Source organism: Ovis canadensis, chromosome 12 (genome assembly GCF_042477335.2).
Source record: "Ovis canadensis isolate MfBH-ARS-UI-01 breed Bighorn chromosome 12, ARS-UI_OviCan_v2, whole genome shotgun sequence".
NCBI classification, from domain to species: Eukaryota; Metazoa; Chordata; class Mammalia; order Artiodactyla; family Bovidae; genus Ovis; species Ovis canadensis.
In genome coordinates, this window is record NC_091256.1 from 57,393,516 (window position 1) to 57,411,467 (window position 17,952).

A 17,952-nucleotide genomic window follows, 5' to 3' on the forward strand; every position below is an offset into this window, starting at 1 on the left:
TCTAATGAGTCGGTTCTTCCATCAGGTGTCCAAAGTATTGGAGAGCTTCAGCATCAGTCCTTCTAATGAATATTCAGGATTGATTTCCTTTAGGATTAACTGGTTTGATCTTGCTGTTCAAGGGACTCTCAGGAGTCTTCTCCAACACCACAGCTCAAAAGCATCAAGACTTCGGCATTCAGCCTTCTTTATGACTCAACTCTCACATCCATACATGACTACAGGAAAAACCATAACTTTGACTAGATGGACCTTTGTTGGCAAAGTAATGTCTCTGCTTTTTAATACACTGTCTAGGTTCATCATAGCTTTTCTACCAGGTCTTAGCTGCTGCATGCAGGATCTTCTGTTGCAGCATGTGGACCCTAGTTTCCCAACGAGGGATGGAACCCAGGCCTCCAGCATTAGGAGCACCGAGGTTCAGCCCCTAACCAGCAAGGAAGTCCTGGTGTGAATAATTTTAAATTATTAATAAATAATTTCTAAACTGGTCTTGTCAACTTGATAATTTGTCAATAATTTCTAAACTTGTCAACATAATGATGAAAATTAGATGTGCATAGATGAATCAAGTGGATTTCTCATGTTTTGGTCTATACAGATAAAATATAAAGATTAATAGGTAACACTATGTCCCAAACAATTTAAATGTTTTTACTTGTAGCATGTCATTTTCATATAATACTACACTTAATAATTAACAGAATACTGTAATATTCCTTAAAGGAAAAAAATTATATGTAATAAGTACATTACAAACCACACCTTAGGCAGCCCAGAATCAGAAAAAAATCAGAATCTCTAATTGGGAAAAGGTACAATCTCTTTTTTACTTTATAAATGCTACAGTATTTATAAATACTCTTCCTGTCCCCTTCATGGATCACAGCCTTGTCATGGCAAACAGGCTTGTGTAATTCAATGAGGCTATGAGCCTTCTTGTATGTTCTCAAAGAAAATAAAAAGGAGGTCACAGCAGCTTTTAAAATTATCTCAGTTACCTATTGTCCTGTCTGCCTAAAATCAGAATTCAAATACCAAGTAGTTTTCATTTTTTTAATGAAATGTTTTTATTTAATTTGGTATTTAATGAAATACATACCATTATTTGTTAAATCACATTGAATTATATTATCATAAAGTTACTTAGACCAGTTTCATGATTTTAGAAGGGGTACACTTTTAAAACATTCATGACTGAAGTTTAAATACATTTTCCCACAAACTATTGCTTGTTGATTACAGTTAACACCTTCTTCACCAGAAAGTGGTGTTTGTACCACACTAGGGTGCTAGAGAAGGAAATGGCACCCCACTCCAGTACTCTTGCCTGGAAAATCCCAGGAGCCTGGTAGGCTGCAGTCCATGGGGTCGCTGGGAGCTGGGCATGACTGAGCCACTTCAGTTTCACTTTTCACTTTCATGCATTGGAGAAAGAAATGGCAACCCACTCCAGTGTTCTTGCCTGGAGGATGCCAGGGACAGGGGAGCCTGGTGGGCTGCTGTCTATGGGGTCCACAGAGTCAGACACAGCAGCAGCAGCAGCAGCAGGGTGTTGGATGATATTTGAGAATTTTAAACCCCCATATTAATACAGTTTGCTGACTGTATGCATCACACTATCATACTGCAGTGAATGAATTTTTCACATTCCCATTTTGAACTCAAGAGATTAATGAGCAAAAGAAAGGAACCAAGTAGCATGCTTGGGTTAGCAGGTTATTCAAAATTCCAAACACAGCTGATAAGTCTAAATCTGTTCCTTTCTTTTCTAACTGCATTCCTTCATTGCCTTAGATTTATACACATCTTCAAGTGCTCTCCTGTTAGGTCTAGGATATTAATAATATACTTTTTTTCCTCAAGAACTGAACTTTTTATTTTGAACTTTAAATATTCCTTGAATACCCAGGTTATATATGTTTAAAATAGGACAACAGAAAATGCAGGCAAGCAAAAAACAAAATAAACCTAGCCACCTAGAGAAAAATGTTACCTTCACAGTTTCTTGGTAGGCATATAAACACATATAACAAATGGGGGTCACACAGGTAATCAGATTGTTTGCTTGACATTATAACATGAACATCGTTCCATTTTAATAGATAGCAACATCTATTCTTCAAAGTAAACCTGAAACAGTTAATCCCTGTTGTTGGGGATACAAAAAGTAGACTCAGTTCTTAACTACAGAAACATTATTGATGTAAAGATTTGATTTATACCAGGTGGATGGGTTTTGACCTAGAGGGACTGTAGTACTTTTCCCTGCAAACATCCCACTTCCTGGCTACTCAGACTTTCTTGTCACAAAGCCTGAGCAAGTAAGCTTATTGGCCCGGCTCCTGGACCCAGGAATGCTGCCGTTAATAGCTGTGTGAACAGTCCATCTATGGGCAACAGGCAGCCGGCCTGGGTACCTGAATGTTTTCTGACTTAGGGCTGTGCTTCCCATGCTGACATTCAGATCAGATACCTTCTCACGGCAAGATGGTGAGAGATTCAGGAAGAGAAAAGAAGGCCTACAGTTCACTTCTCCGAGATGGAATAAAATCAAGATGTCTTCTCCAAAGGCTGAGTAGAATGAGCTGGAATCAAGAAATGACAGTAGCTCCTGGTATGGCCCGCCTGCCCCAGGACACACGTGGGCAGAGTGAGGCTTCCATCGGGTGTGTTTGCCAAGCTTACAGGGTGGGGTGGGGGCTACCCAGTAACAGAAACCCAGGTTTCATCTGCAACACAAAAAGCCCAATAAGGGCCTTTTCTAAAAATGAGCAAATTCATCCATTGAACTGAAAAAAAAAAAATGGCTTCCAAGTGAGGGAATTTTTTCGTCTGGTTTCTTTGAAAGCAAAGTCCTGGTATTGTATCTACCGGAACCAAAGTAAGGAAGATTTCTTTCTTCGTGGTCACCCCACATGTGATGGTGACATTGAAGAGGCACATCTCTGGTTTTTAAGGCAGTCCCATCTGATCTTGAGCTGAGAGCCCGGTTCCCTCTGGGTACCTGGCGCCCCTCAAATGGAAGAGGAAAAACTGTTATTTTTTCCCAGGAATTATATTCTGGTGCTTCAGCTTTTTGTTCAGTTTAATAGTATATTCTAACGAATTCTCAAGGATCTTTCCTACCCTGATTTCTGCCTTTCCTATTTCCATTACCAAGAGAGGAGGGGCTAGAAGGCCAGGGTAACCAAACACAGCCAGGGCAGGCCCCTCCCTTTCAGAAGGGAGCTCGGAGCCTGAAAGGGTCTCTATGACTCAGAAACTAAAACTGCGCCTTGTGTGCTGACGAAAGTTACTGACCGAGTTAGTCAAGTTAGAAACTCCTGCAGGAACACAGCGGAGCAGATTCCTGGCATCTGGCCCCGTGTCCCTCACGGATGCGCCAAGAAAACGTCACCTAAAGACTTTATACTTGTTCTTGCTTTAGTCTTGATTTGTAAAACATATTTCGTCGTTAGAAATCTGTCCCGAGATAGGGTTAACAAGCAACGCTTGGAACTAGTGGAATTCCAAAAAAAAAAAAAAAAGCCATTGTACCGAGTCGCCCTGGAGCAGTTTGGGAAGTCTGGCGCGAAAGGGATGGCTTCGTTCGCCCCCACCGGGTTTTGTTCGGCAGCCGGGCCGAGTGGGTGATGGGCAGGCTCTGAAGGCCGCGGATTCCAGTGCACGGCAAGGCCGCCCCCTCCGAAAGGACACTTGTCACCCGGTGTCCCAGCCTCCGGCGTCGGCGGGAGGCCGCAGGAAGCCCCGGAAGGGCGGAGAGAGGGAGCGGGCGCAGGCGGCGGTGACTCAGCCTGGAGCGCGGGGGCGGGAGCGCGCGAGAGGAAGCGAGTCAGCGCGCTCAGCCTGGCGGCGGCGGCGGACCCAAAGGAGTTAAGTAGGCGGTGTTGGTGGCGCCCCGCCCCCGCCCGGCCCGGCCCCCCGGAGGCCGCCGCGCCCGGTCGTATTTATTGCGGCGGCTCCCAGCGCAGAGTGTCTCTCCGCTGGCCCCGGCCGCGGCTTTCCCGAGTACCGCGAGCAGCGGCCCCGCGCCCCTAGTCAAGGCGCCATGGAGCGGCCGGCGCCCCTGGCCGTACTGCCCTTCTCGGACCCGGCGCACGCGCTGAGCCTGCTGCGTGGCCTGAGCCAGCTCCGCGCCGAGCGCAAGTTCCTGGACGTGACCCTGGAGGCGGCGGGCGGACGCGACTTCCCGGCGCACCGCGCCGTGCTGGCAGCCGCCAGCCCCTACTTCCGCGCCATGTTCGCTGGGCAGTTGCGCGAGAGCCGCGCCGAGCGGGTGCGCCTGCACGGCGTGCCGCCCGACATGCTGCAGCTGCTGCTCGACTTCAGCTACACGGGCCGCGTGGCGGTGAGTGGCGACAACGCCGAGCCGCTGCTACGCGCCGCCGACCTGCTGCAGTTCCCGGCGGTGAAGGAGGCGTGCGGCGCCTTCCTGCAGCAGCAGCTCGACCTGACCAACTGCCTGGACATGCAGGACTTCGCCGAGGCCTTCAGCTGCGCGGGGCTGGCGAGCGCGGCTCAGCGCTTCATCCTGCGCCACGTGGGCGAGCTGGGCGCCGAGCAGCTGGAGCGTCTGCCCCTGGCGCGGCTGCTGCGCTACCTGCGCGACGACGGGCTCTGCGTGCCCAAGGAGGAGGCCGCCTACCAGCTGGCACTGCGCTGGGTGCGCGCCGACCCTCCGCGCCGCGCGGCGCATTGGCCGCAGCTGCTGGAGGCCGTGCGCCTGCCCTTCGTGCGCCGCTTCTACCTGCTGGCGCACGTCGAGGCCGAGCCGCTGGTGGCCCGCTGCCCGCCCTGCCTGCGCCTGCTGCGCGAGGCGCGCGACTTCCAGGCGGCGCGCTACGACCGCCACGACCGCGGGCCCTGCCCTCGGATGCGGCCGCGTCCCTCCACCGGCCTCGCCGAGATCCTCGTGCTCGTGGGCGGATGCGACCAGGACTGCGACGAACTGGTCACCGTCGACTGCTACAACCCGCAGACGGGGCAGTGGCGCTACCTGGCCGAGTTCCCCGACCACCTGGGCGGAGGCTACAGCATCGTGGCGCTGGGCAACGACATCTACGTGACGGGTGAGTGGGCATGAGGGCTGATCAGGAGGACCCTAACCTGCTCACACCCGAACGGGGAAGCAGGCACTTTGACCTGCAAGAGAACCCGAAGTGCCTGGAACCACAGGCGGCACCTGGGTGCAGGTGAACACTTCCCCTCCCCCCGACTTGCAGGCATAGAAGTTTCTAGGGTTGGGTACTTCAGGAAGAACCCCTTTGTGTTAGTGGGACAAGTACCGTCTGTGGCTCTTGCCGGGCTCGTCTGGGCAGCCCCCTCCTTGCCCAGATGGTATTCCCATTTAGTGGCAAGACACTGCGGTAGCCTCCCTGCATGCTGCTACTAAAGCGCTTCAGTGTCCGACTCTGTGCGACCCCATAGATGGCAGCCCACCAGGCTCTGCAGTCCCTTGGATTCTCCAGGCAAGAACACTGGAGTGGGTTGCCATTTCCTTCTCCAACCCTGCACTATGAGTGCTTCCTTTTTCTCCCTAAGGAATCTGGGGACAGGCCTGGGACTGACATCCTGTGGTACATCCTTTCTACCCCGGTAGAGGGGATTTCTCCCTCCCAGCTGAGCAGCACAGTCCCCTGACTCACTCACTTGGTCACCAGTGACAGCGTTCTCTGGGGCTTGTACCTAGGGCCTGCGCTGTGGGTCACGTGGTGTTTAGGCTGCTCCCGGCCCAGCAACTGTAAACAGAGTCACATGCTAAGAGGTTTTCTTCCAATTACTTGGCCCAAACCCCAAAACACTGCCGAGTCATGCTGGGCGGGTCCCAGCCCGCCCCAGTCCTGGGCATCTCCCACATTTTTTATTAAAGATGAATCCCAGTTCAAACATGAGGCTGTCTCCATGCGTGGGTTGAGGAGGGGCGGTCTGTGCGAGGGCTATATAAGGAAAGAACCCGGCCAAGCATATGCTCAGGGCCTGCAGGGAGCTGGATTGGGCAGGGAGGCCTCAGCTGGGCCAGAGCAGCGCTGTGTCCAGCCTGGCACGTTAGTTCGGGAGAAAGCCAGCTCTGAGGTACCCGCCCTTCCCTCCAGGGTCCTGGGGGCTCTGAGCTGAGAAGTTGGGCTCAACCCAGCCTGAGGACAGGCTCGGCTGTGTGGTTGCCACTCCAGGTCCTGCCTGAGGGTGGCTGCCATTCTAGGTCCTGCCTCCCCTGGAATCTGCCAGAATGGGTCAGTTCTCAGTCTGAGGTTGGCCTTGTGTTGTTGGGGAACCAACCCCCTTCAACCCCACCCCACCCCACCCCCGACCACTGAAGTCTGGTCAGTGAACTCCCACAACTGGTCAGACTCGCCCCAACTTTGCACACCCTTCCATAAATGTCTCAGCTAATCCTTTGGGTTTGGACAGGTGGCTGGGTCATTCCCTACAGCTGCCTCTAGGGAATCTCACAGGGGCGAGGAGGCGGCTTCAGCTGCCTTTGACACAGTTCTCCTTTAGAAGGAAGAAGGGAGGCCGGGAGGACTTTACAAGGAGGCTGTCTTCTCCCTCTAAAAGCTCCGGGCTGTGAGCCGGGTAGAATGTCAGGGTGGCTCTGCTCTGCCCTGTGGCCCCAGGCTTGGGACAGGGAGGGGAATCCAACCCCCAGGGTTCTTGGGGTCCCTTCACCCTGTGAGAATCCTAATGTCCTAGGTGAGCCTGGTTTAATTTATGGCAATAGCCAGTACCACTGGGCTTTGTTTGTTTGCTTTTCAGCCCTTTTTTTGGACATATAGATGGAAAAGTAGACATCATACTTGCACAGCTTGATGACTTTTTCCAAACAAAACAAGTCAGTAGCTTGCATATAAATCAAGAAATAAACCCCAGAAGTTCACTCATAGCATCACCTTCTGTCTTGTTTCTTGCTGGCTGAGCACTTAGGTTTCCTCTTAACTTAGCCTGGCCTAGCCTTGGTTAGGGGATGCCTAGAATTTAATGAAGAAGTCCCCAGGCACCCCACCCACATATGCTGTTTTTTTCTCTTTTTTTGGCCAAGCACAGCATGCAGGATCTTAGTTCCCCAACAAGGGATTGAACCTGTGCCCCCTGCGTTGTGAGCTCAGAGTCTTAGCCACTGGACCACCAGGGAAGTCCCTCCCACCCTCATGACTTGTGGCTCCCTGGGAAAATGGACTCCAAGACCTGGTGCTCCCATCCAGTTGAGGTATCTGAGTGCAGGGATCCAAACTGAGGTTATTGTGTACTCAGAATTGTGGCCTCTGGGCCTCCAGTTGGCCCACAGAGGTGCGGTGGTGTTTTTATGGCATGAAGCTGGACCATCCTCCTGGGCAATGGTCAGCCTATACCTGGCTTGAGCCCCTGGCTCGGGCCTTGGTAACAGAGGATGTGTGTTTCATCCTTACTCTCTAGGAAGTTCAGGGAGTCACGGGTGGGTGACTCACCCTGAGTCGGTGTGGGCTAATCATCTATCTGCCCATTGTCCTCCCTGGCAGGCGGATCTGATGGCTCCCGGCTCTACGACTGCGTGTGGAGGTACAACTCAAGTGTGAATGAGTGGACGGAGGTGGCGCCCATGCTGAAGGCCCGGGAGTACCACAGCTCCTCCGTGCTGGACGGGCTGCTGTACGTGGTGGCTGCGGACAGCACGGAGCGCTACGACCACACCACCGACTCCTGGGAGGCCCTGCAGCCCATGACCTACCCCATGGACAACTGTTCCACCACTGCCTGCCGGGGCCGGCTCTATGCCATCGGCTCCCTGGCCGGCAAGGAGACCATGGTCATGCAGTGCTACCACCCAGACACAGACCTGTGGTCCCTGGTGGACTGCGGCCAGCTCCCACCCTGGTCCTTTGCCCCCAAGACAGTGACTCTGAACGGACTCATGTACTTCATCAGGTGAGTCCCCAGGGGCCAAGGCCACTGGGTGCTCTTTTTTACTAGCTAAGCACAGCTTCACTGTTCTCCCATTTCACACATGAGGAAACTGAGGCCACACTGGGCTGAGGCTGGATCTTTCTGACCTGGAGCTGTGGTTCTGCCCCTCATTCCTTAGAGTGGTTTCTGTGGCCTCTTGGGACCCAAGTGTGATGGATGGAGCTAGGTCTTTGCAGAGAACTTTTTGAGAGTCAAAGATGCTAAATCAACTATGTCTCTTTGGCTAGACTTTGCCTGTGTATCACGCTAAGTTGCTTCAGTTGTGTCTGGCTTTTTGCGACCCTGTGGGCTATAGCCCATCAGGCTTCTCTGTCTGTGGGATTCTCCAGGCAAAAATACTCGAATAGGTTGCCATTTCATCCTCCAGGTGATCTTCCTGACCCAGGGATCAGACACTTGTCTCCTGCAGTGGCAGGCGGGTTCTTTACCATTAGCGGCACCTGGGAAGCTGCTGCTGCTGCTGCTTCATTCGTGTCCAACTCTGTGCAACCCCATAGATGGCAGCCCACCAGGCTCCCCCATACCTGGGATTCTCCAGGCAAGAACACTGGAGTGGGTTGCCATTTCCTTCTCCAATGCATGAAAGTGAAAAGTGAAAGTGAAGTCGCTCAGTCGTGTCAACTCCTAGCGACCCCATGGACTGCAGCCTACCAGGCTCCTCCGTCCATGGGATTTTCCAGGCAAGAGTACTGGAGTGGGTTGCCATTGTCTTCTCCACCTGGGAAGCTGGGTCCCTCTAAAAACCCTAGTTGGTCTCATGTGGCCTTTACCAAAAGGAGCCACCTATCCTACCTTAGAGGGACTTTGAATCTTAATAAGAGGAGAGCTTTCTGGACACTTGAGTCTTTGGGAGGGGGAGCATGGCCTTGACAGACGGTTTGCTCATCAGCCGACTGGTGCCAGGTGTGAGGGACCAGGTGGATGGATTGACCTCGCCCCCTCTGCAGAAAGCAGAACTTCTGGGTTCAGTGCATCTCTGCAGATTCTGTCTCTTCCCTTCCTGCCCGGCCTGGCCCAGGGGGCTCATGAGTCTTGCTAAAAGAATGCTGTTCTCCCAGGATCCTGCCGCCACCCTGGACCAGGGAGGGGCCTGGTGCCAAGCTGACCTGGAGCTCCCTGCAGGAACGATGACCATAGTTAGCCTGTTGGAATCCCCAGTTGGGTCGAGCTCTGGGTTACCTGCTTTAAGGGCATTTTCAAGGCTAGTCCCCCATGGCTGTCTAATAAGATGACACCGCTGTTGTCCCCCTTTCACAGGTGGCAGGGACAGAGGGGTAAGGGACTTGCTCACACCTGCAGGCTTTTATGTATATGTATGCGCTTGCATCAGGTCTTAGTTGCTGCACTCAAGATCTTTAGTTGCAGCAATCAGGCATGTGGGATCTAGTTCCCTGACCAGGGACCGAACCTGGGCCCCCTGCATTAGGAGCATGGCATCTTAGCCACTTGAGCACCAGGAAAGGCCCCCTTAGACTCTAAATGGTGGCACAGGGTTAGAACCAAGAACTTCCAACCCAGGTCCCATGTGCTGACCACATCCCAGCCTCCCTGGGCGCAGCTGCAGAGCTGTGGAGCTGGGCACCCGGTAGGTCAGCATGCATTGTGGGTCTTGATGATTTGTCACAGCCAGATGCCCCCTCCTGATCGGCCAGTGGACATCCAAGGAGCTGGGAGCTTCATACCTGCAGCTCACAGCTTCTGCGTGTGTGTCACATATGCACACACGTACGTGCTTGTGTGTGTTAGTCCCTCAGTTGTATCTGACTCTTTGTGACCTTATGGACTGTAGGCCCACCAGGCACCTCTGTCCATGAGATTCTTGAAGCAAGAATACTGGAATAGGTAGCCATGCCCTCCTCTAGGGGATCTTCCCAACCCAGGGATCGAACCTGGTTCTCCTGCATTGGGAGGCAGGTTCTTTGCCATCTGAGCCATCAGGGAGCCCTATGTGCTCGTAGGCCTGTGTATCTGCCTCTCCCTTCCCTGGCCTAGAGCCTGCCTGTAGCTTCAGACCCAGAGGGAAGGGGAAGGTGTGAATGACCATCCCTCCCTCCCCATTCCATCTGGGACTTTGAATCGGGAGTCCGAGGACAGGGACTGTGTGCTTCTTGGGCCACGCCCCTCTGACCGGCTGAGCCTGCCCTCCCCCAGACCTGAGGCTCGTTCCCAGTCTTCCTGGGAGAACACAGCTGGAACCCAGTGGTGTTGCTTGTCTCATGGTGGCCAGGCCTCCTTGATTCCCAGAAAGGTCAGGTCGGCTCCGAGGAAGCCCCAGAGACCCAGCCGGCTCCCAGCCCTGTTATAAAACATCACATCATCTGACCCTTCGTCCAGCTCTCCTCCCCGAGTCGTGAAAACCTCTTCAAAGTGGGGGTGGGGATGGCTATAAATATACCTTATGAGTGTGCCAGAACCTTCCTCAGAGTGCCAGGAACTTGGCCTCAGCCCCTCATGGCAGTTCCAGGCTGCGTGCCTTTGAGAACACCCTCCTACCCCCACCCCACGGTCCTAGAACAAGATATGCCCAAGGACCAGCGTGTGGGCCTAAGTCCCCAGCACCTTGGTCCTCCTGGTCGGGGTCACTGGTCAGCTGCTAAACTGCCCCACATGCTAACCTTAGGATGCCCCTACCCCAGACCCACTGTTAGCCTTCATTTATGGTCACCTAGCCCATGGAGGGCCAGGTAGGCGGGCTTGACTCTGCTTATCACACCCACCCCCCCCACCAGAGTTCCCACCAAACTTGGCAAGAGTGTGAGTGGTCTGGAAAGGCAGCCTGTTTGTCCCGTAAGTGAAGAGTGGGGACCTGGCCTCACCTGAGCATGTGGGTGAGCCCGGGGGCCTAGGTCTTGTGCACTTGAGCGTTCATGCACCCTGTCCACTTTGTTGGGCACCTCGGCCACGTCACCCCTGCTCACAAGGCCCCCTGTGGGGATAGTTCCTGTCTAGAAGAGGCTGTGACAAGGAGGTATCCCACACTGTCTGTTGCAGCTGCCATTGGCTGTGAGCAGCGACCAGCAGCCCCCTCACCTTAGCCATGCTCCACTTTGGTCCCAGTTTCACATGGCTCCCGGGCTGGGGTGTCCCAACCGCACAGAGGCAGGAGGCAAGAGCCTTGTTCAGCCTGGCGCCTTCTGACTGCAGCTTCTGTGTTCCTGCAGCTGGGGAGGGCAGCCCAGCGGGTTCCCATGTCAACTATCATCATCTCATGGGCCACAACCTAAGAATGGTTTTTACATTCTGAAGTGGTTGGAGGAAAAAACAAAAAAAATCAAAGCGAGAGTCATACTTCCTGATGTGTGAAAGTTATGTGAAATTCAAAGCTGCGTCCATAAATAAGGTTTTATGGGAAGGCAACCAGCCCCTTTGCTTATACGTCTGTGGCTGCATTTGTTCTCAGTGGCAGTGCTGGGGACCTGCCGCAGAGGCGTCTGCTCCACAAGGCCTGAAGTGTTTACTCTCAGGCCCTTCTGCTAACCCTTGACCTGTGACCATCATCATCAACGCTACTATTTGGGAGATAGTGTTTTTTGAGGCTGTGCCTTCACATTTGAGTGAAGTCATCATGAGTGAGTCAAACAGGATTGAAGGAACCTGAGCCCAAAGTGGGGGGCAGTGCTGGTGTCCTTGGTCCTGCGATTCTGGTCACCCTGCTGGGCACCTAGGACGTAGCAGTGAACAGGGTGTGCTGGGGGCTGGCGGCGGTGGGAGGGCAGTGGCTGAGGAACAGTCCAGGGCACAGGGGGGTGGGCAGTGGGGCAGGAGCCCTGGCCTAGACTGGTCAGCCCTGGAAGGCTGTCCTGAAGAGGAGGCAGAAGTCCAAATCAGAAGAATAAGTGGAGATTGGACAGAAGGGCCATGGTCAATTTCGGAGCTGAGGCTACCATGTGACCATAGTAGGGGGGTCAGGGTCGGCTGCATTGGTGCTGGGCTGCAGGAAAGGGTTTAAGTGTGATTGTTGGGTGTGTGGAACAAGGGTGGGTTCCAGCCTCAGAGCCAAGGTGTGGGGACCTGAAGTCCACCCCCTGAGCCAGGGGCGGGGTCCCACTGGCTAGTGGGCAGCCAAACAGCATCACAGAAGTCCCCAAAGGAGGTGGGCCTCGAGGACCCTCTCTCTAGCTCTCACACCCAGGGGCTTCCTACTCACTCTGACCTGCTCTTCCTCCTCGCCCCCTCCCCAGGGACGACTCCGCCGAAGTGGATGTGTATAACCCCACCAAGAACGAATGGGATAAGATCCCGTCAATGAATCAGGTGAGTTTGCAGACTCACCAGCATTGGGAGCTCGGGCTGGTCCTGGTTCCCAACCAGTGTCAGCATAGGTGTTTCGGGGTTTAGTCCCAGCCAGCAGGGGTCTATACTGGGCACTTCCCCAGTGTTGTCTCACTGCACAGCGGGCTCCTGCTCTCTTCAACTTGTGTTTGGGGGTCACTGAAACAGAGACCTTAAATAAGATCCCAGAGTCACACAGCTTAGTTCATCCGTTCAGACCAGAGTTCACTGAGTGCCTGCTGTGAGCCAGAGAGCAGGCTTGGATTGAGTGTTCCACAGAGGGACTGAAAGTGCAAAGGGCCTGGGGCAGGCCATGCCTGATATGTTCACGGAACAAGCCCTCAGCCTGGCATGGCTGGAGCAGAGTGAACACAGGGGCAACAGGGTTGAGGTCAGACAAGGAGGTCTCTGGGGATTGACCTTGGGAGTACATTTATTGAGCACCTGCTATGTACCCACACTTCTGCTCCCTAATGGGGTGTGACTTTCTTTGCTTGTTGAGTTTCACAGTAAGATGGAACCAGGAAGATTTGGTAGCATTTGGCCACATGGACACTTTCCTTATTCCCAGACACACATCTATACCCACCTCTATCTCTATTTTCTGTCTTTCTTAATACTTCTCAACCTGGGACTTCCCTGGTGGTCCAGTGGTTAAAACTCTGTGCTTCCACTGCGAGGGGCATGGGTTCAATTCCTGGTCAGGGAACTAAGATCCTAAATGCTATGTAGCACAACCTCCCCACAGCAAAAAAAGAATTTTCCAAACCTTCTCTCTTGATAATGCTGCATGACCAGTGTCATAATTTACAATGTCAGAGTTTATTTGACATCTTTACTGTTGCCAATTATAACTTTGGTTGTCCCCATAATGAGCTACCGCACATGCGTGCTCAATTGTGTCCAACTCTTTACAACCCTGTAGACTGTAGGCTGCCAGGCTCCTCTGTCCATGGGATTCTTCAGGCAAGAATACTGGAGTGGGTTGCCATTTCCTTCTCCAGGGGATCTTCCTGACCCAGGGATTGAACTCATGTCTCTTGTATCTCCTGCACTACCAGGCGGGTTCTTTACTACTGCACCACCTGGGAAGCCCATAATGAGCTACACGTACTCATTATAGCGATTTTGGGAAAGGTGGGATAGTCCAGTCCTGTGGTTCAGAGCCCAGACTCTGGATCAAGTCCCAGCTCTGCCACTGTCAGCCAAGTGTGGCTCAGTCTTCCCATCTGTAAGATGGGGAGAACGACTGTGCCTCTCTTACGGGGGTGATGCTGCTTGGAGGCCCTTGACCACCATTGGGACCAACCATGGCATGTGACCCCTGGGCACGGAGCCCCTGTTTCCCAGCTGGGGTATAGGAAGTGCCAAGGCCACCCCCGCCAGGGGCCCCAGGCACCTTCCCCGCAGAGGGGGTGCTGTGGGGGCTCTCCCCTGCCCTGGCTGCCAGCCTCCCCTCACTGCCCACCTTGGCCCACAGGTGCACGTTGGGGGCAGCCTGGCCGTCCTCGGAGGTAAGCTCTACGTCTCTGGGGGCTACGATAACACCTTCGAACTCTCTGACGTGGTGGAGGCCTACGACCCAGAGACTCGGGCGTGGAGTGTGGTGGGCCGGCTCCCAGAGCCCACCTTCTGGCACGGCAGCGTCAGCATCTTCCGCCAGTTCATGCCCCAGACACCCCTGGGCGGGCGCGGCTTTGAGCTAGACGGTGGCAGCAGTGACATGGATGTGGGCCAGCCCCGGCCGCCACAGAACCCCGCCGAGCTGCACTAGCCCCGGCCTGGCCCGGAGAGGGCCTCAGTGCAGGTAACCTGGCACCTCAGGGGGCAGCACCCCCTTCTTTGTGCACAGGCCAGGTGGGGCCCACCGGGCGGAGTGTGGGCTCGGGGGCAGCCGAGCAAGCAAGGCTCAGGATACGATACCTGGGAGCTGCTGTGCGTTCAGTGCCTCCTGGGGCCAGGCCAATGTGCACGCTCCTGCTCCTTGGTCCAGAAAGAGCTGCCTCCCTGTCAGCAGGCCTGCTGGGACCAAGGCTGGTGTGCGTGCCCCAGCTCCTTGGTCCAGGAAGAGCTGCCTCCCTGTCAACACGTCTCAGGCTCCAGTGAATCCCCCCCACCCCAGGCCCCCACCTCACAGATGCAGGCACACCCCTCCTCCAGTCACCACCTGTGCCTACTTGCCCGCCTGCCTGCCCCTGCCCTGGGAGAGCAGAACCCCAGCACTTCTGGGTGCAAGCAGAGGGGAGTCTGAGAACAGCCTCTTCGCAGATCCTGCTATCCAGAACATGGAGAATCAGGCCGACGATGGCCCCAGAGAGGTTCCACACTCCATGGTCAGGGCTGGACAGCCGGCAGGCCAGCTCCACAGTGGAGGGGTCTGCCTGCCCAGCTCCTCAACCCTGCTGGGGCCTCGCACTGAGACATCCGCTATGGGTGGGCCTCCTGGAAGTAAGCTCAGACCTGGCGACACAGGGCGGGGAGTGGACAGGAGCATGGCCTTGAAGGGGGCCCAGCAGGACCTGCTGGGGGTTGTCTGTCTCCAGTGGACCTGGGCTGGGGCAGGTGCTGGGGTTCCTGTCCAGCCCACCTGCCAGTGTGGCCCCACATGACTTGGGGGCCTCCAGGACCTTCGTCCCAGGCTAGTGCGGGAGAGGACTAAAGGCTGCAAGTGCAAGGTCGTAGCTTCTCTCCGGGAGGCCCTGGGACTTTGTCGCTGAAGCCCCGCCAGGCAAACAGCTGTGGATGCCCTTGCCCAGGCAGCCTGAGCAGAGGAGAGGGTTGTTTCTCAAGGAACCTGGGGTGGGGCCGACTCTGTGGTTGATCACAAGGTTTCAAATGCAGTTGGCCTTTCCTTAAAGGAAGAGAGGGCAGCTAGAAGCAAGGTCTGGGTTTGATCTTTACTCTTCCAGGGCCACTGCTGAAGTTCTCTGCAGGGGGTTGGGGGGCTGGCATGTGCTTTGTGCCCTGCAGAAGCCAGAGCTTCTCTAGGTGGGTGCCTGGAGGAGCCCCTGTGAACCCCGGAGCTGGTGTCCCTGGTTCTGAGGAGTGTGAGTGTTCCAGTGGATGCTGGTCTTGGCCCCTCCAGGTCCCCAAAGTAGCCTTTGCTTGAATTTGTCATCCTTCCCTTCGAAAGGGGAGGGTGTTTGTTTTCTTCGTTGGGTGGATATTCATCCGTGCTCTCACCAAGGAAAATGTTTTCTCGTCGTTACTTCCCAAGTGGCTCTTAACAATCCTTTTATTGGGCAGAAGCTGTGGGGGGGGGCCTGCCTTCCCCCTGTGAGGACCCTGGGGGAGCCATCGCTGTCAGGTCGACCATCTTGCTCTGGAAACCCTGCTGGAGCAACCACAGCCCAGAGCCAGCCCTTCAGGTTCCCTTGGGCCCTGCCTCAGGGACCACTCCCAGGCCCCACCCCACCCAGTGTAGCTGGCACAGTGGGAAGGTACAGGGTGGGTAGTTGGCGTTTCCTGCTTTGGGCCTTGGCCAAGATAAGTGCTTGCCCTCTGCTCCCTTGGGGACCCCACCCCCTCCCAGATCACCCCTCCTGGTCTGAGTGTCCTCCCTTGTGAATTGGGGCTGGCCTGCTAGGGTGGTTGCAGCCCTAGACGCTCCCCCTCCACTGCCCTCACTTCACTCCCCAGGGGTTATTGTGACCTTTCTTCCAGCCCAGGTGTCTGCCTGGTGGGCTAAGCCCACCTAGAGGTGGTCTGGCTCCATGGAGTGGCCAACGTGGGTTCCCAGGCAGGCAAGGCTGCCCAGTGTGACGGCTCGTCTCCTGTGCGTGGCAGGGGGACAGCAAGGCTGGGGTGCTTGGGAGCCATGGAGCCCTGATTCTGTCCCAGTCACCAGTTCAGTGCCAGTCTGTGCCCTCCCAGGGGGTGTGACGTCATGCAGAGAGATGTGACACGTGACAGGTCATGGGGGTGGAGCAGGGACTCAGTTTCATGGGAAAGACTCCAGGCGCCCTTTCCAGGGCTGCCTCTGTGGAGGGCCTGGGCAGCCCACGAAGGCAGGAGGGGGATGGAAGGCAGCATGTGCCACGATCACTGGAACTCCCCCTGCCACCCCAAGCAGGCAGGGCTGTTCCTCTGTGTCAAGGGCAGGAATCTCCACAGGCAGTGGCTTATGGGGAGGCCTTTTGCTGGGGCTGCAGACACTCATGATTTCCTCCTAAATCAGCGTTTGTCACCTGACACGGCGTTCTGGTCAGCGCCGAGGGCCAGAGCCTGGGCCTTTGTCTGGTCTTTGCTGTGTTTTTGGTACTTCACTGTGTGACCAGCCATCCCACTCGCCGGTGGTGACTCAGATGATGGTTTGGGGGGGGGTGCAGTGATGTTCACTTCCTAGAAACTCCCCAGGTCCCCACCCCCAGATCCTGCCTTGGGAAGGGGAGGCACCAGCCTCAGCAACAGCAGGCTCCCGCTGGGGGTCCAAGAGCAGGGTCGACCCTTAAGTGAACCCTCCTTGCCTGCCCTCCGTGCTCCGCTGCATCACTGCACACTGACAGGCGGGGCAAGCCTGGGAGGGACTGTCTCTACGTGTTAGATGTACATGACTTTGAGTCTGTGAGGCAAGTTAAGTTATGAGAGTTCGATGACTAGTATTTAATGCTGACCTACTGTTATAAAGTATTCTATATTTATACGACTTCAGAGACTCTTCTGGACTAGCACACCCTCCCTCCAGGGTCCGACATCCAGTGCCAGCCCCCCAAGCGTGGGGCAGGTTTGCATATTTATTTGTCTGTTTGTTAGGCTTCTGTGTCTGGGATCCTGTTAAGGTTTTAGGATACCTTCAATACATTAGCTTTTTGAAATAAAAATGTTTCCTATATGTTTGGTGTCATCGCCTCCATCCTGCTGCTGCCGGGTCTTGGAGCTTTACAGGCTGAGGCCAGGCACATGGGGCAAGGGAGCAAAGGAGCACTTGAGGAGCATATTTAATACTCGTTAACGCGGCTGCCCCTGTACCCACAGGGAAGGGGGTCGAGGTTGAAGCACCCAGGACTTGTGCTGGTGGTTTTGGGGGCAAAGCCTTTCAAGCCTTTCTCGTCTCTGTCATTACAAGGCAGGAAGTAGTGGAAAAAGGAGGCTGAGCCCTGGAGGTGGGAGGAAGGCGGGTGGTGGAGGCCAAGAGCTGTTTCAGCCTCCTGACTCTACTTCAGGGCACTCTGCCCACTGCCTTGTGCCCCCTTCCTGAAAGTGGGGTCCCAAATGGTGGTGAGATCCCTATCTCTGCAGCAGGTAAACCCCGGGCCCTTAAAATAGAAGATCCCCCTAGAAGAGGCTGGGAAGCTTGGAACATTCCTCATGTCTGCAGAGCCCACTGAACCCAAGGAAGCAGTCAATGCCCAGCCAGGAAGGGGGAATCTTGAGGCCAGGTCCACCTCAGTCCCCAGGCCATCTGCAGTGGCTCATGACCTGGCTGGCAGTCACTGCACTTGATTATCTTTACCTCTTTACCTGGTGGTCAAGGAGTAACAGAAAAGACGGCCGGATGCGTTCTGGTTCTAAAACGGAGTTTCCTTCCTCAAATCTAGGGTGTTCAGCACAGGATGGGGCAGGTGCCTCGGGAATCCTCCAGTGAGGTGGTGAGTGGTGGGTCATGATTGTCACTGCCACTGACTGCACACACTGTGCTAAGCTAAACAGTGAGCAGAAGGGCGCACTTCGGGTGAGGCAGCTGTGAACGTGTGCAGGTTCCAACACCCCGAGTGGTGGGGTCCACGTTCCCTAGCCTTG

General features: G+C 54.9%; 1 protein-coding gene and 1 long non-coding RNA gene across 2 annotated transcripts; one reads left to right on the forward strand and one right to left on the reverse strand.

Annotated features, from left to right (window-relative positions):
* Positions 1 to 1,045: 1,045 nt before the first annotated feature.
* LOC138416081 (uncharacterized) lies at positions 1,046 to 3,851 on the reverse strand. The gene is made up of 2 exons (XR_011247518.1): positions 3,541 to 3,851; positions 1,046 to 3,016 (listed from the first exon to the last, which is right to left on the reverse strand). It is a non-coding gene; the product is annotated as an uncharacterized lncRNA (long non-coding RNA).
* KLHL21 (kelch like family member 21) lies at positions 3,080 to 17,044 on the forward strand. The gene is made up of 4 exons (XM_069544783.1): positions 3,080 to 5,072; positions 7,497 to 7,902; positions 12,123 to 12,195; positions 13,694 to 17,044. The coding sequence occupies exons 1-4, from the start codon at positions 4,052 to 4,054 to the stop codon at positions 13,985 to 13,987; spliced, it is 1,794 nt and encodes a 597-aa protein (XP_069400884.1). The 5' UTR covers positions 3,080 to 4,051; the 3' UTR covers positions 13,988 to 17,044.
* Positions 17,045 to 17,952: the final 908 nt, after the last annotated feature.

What these genes read in the sequence shown, in the direction of transcription:
- KLHL21 (XM_069544783.1), top strand. Translation starts at nt 4,052, where the DNA reads ATGGAGCGGCCGGCGCCCCTGGCCGTACTGCCCTTCTCGGACCCGGCG. An exon ending in GGACTCATGTACTTCATCAG is followed by an intron (nt 7,903 to 12,122) that starts GTGAGTCCCCAG and finishes CCCCCTCCCCAG; the next exon opens with GGACGACTCCGCCGAAGTGG. An exon ending in AGATCCCGTCAATGAATCAG is followed by an intron (nt 12,196 to 13,693) that starts GTGAGTTTGCAG and finishes CTTGGCCCACAG; the next exon opens with GTGCACGTTGGGGGCAGCCT.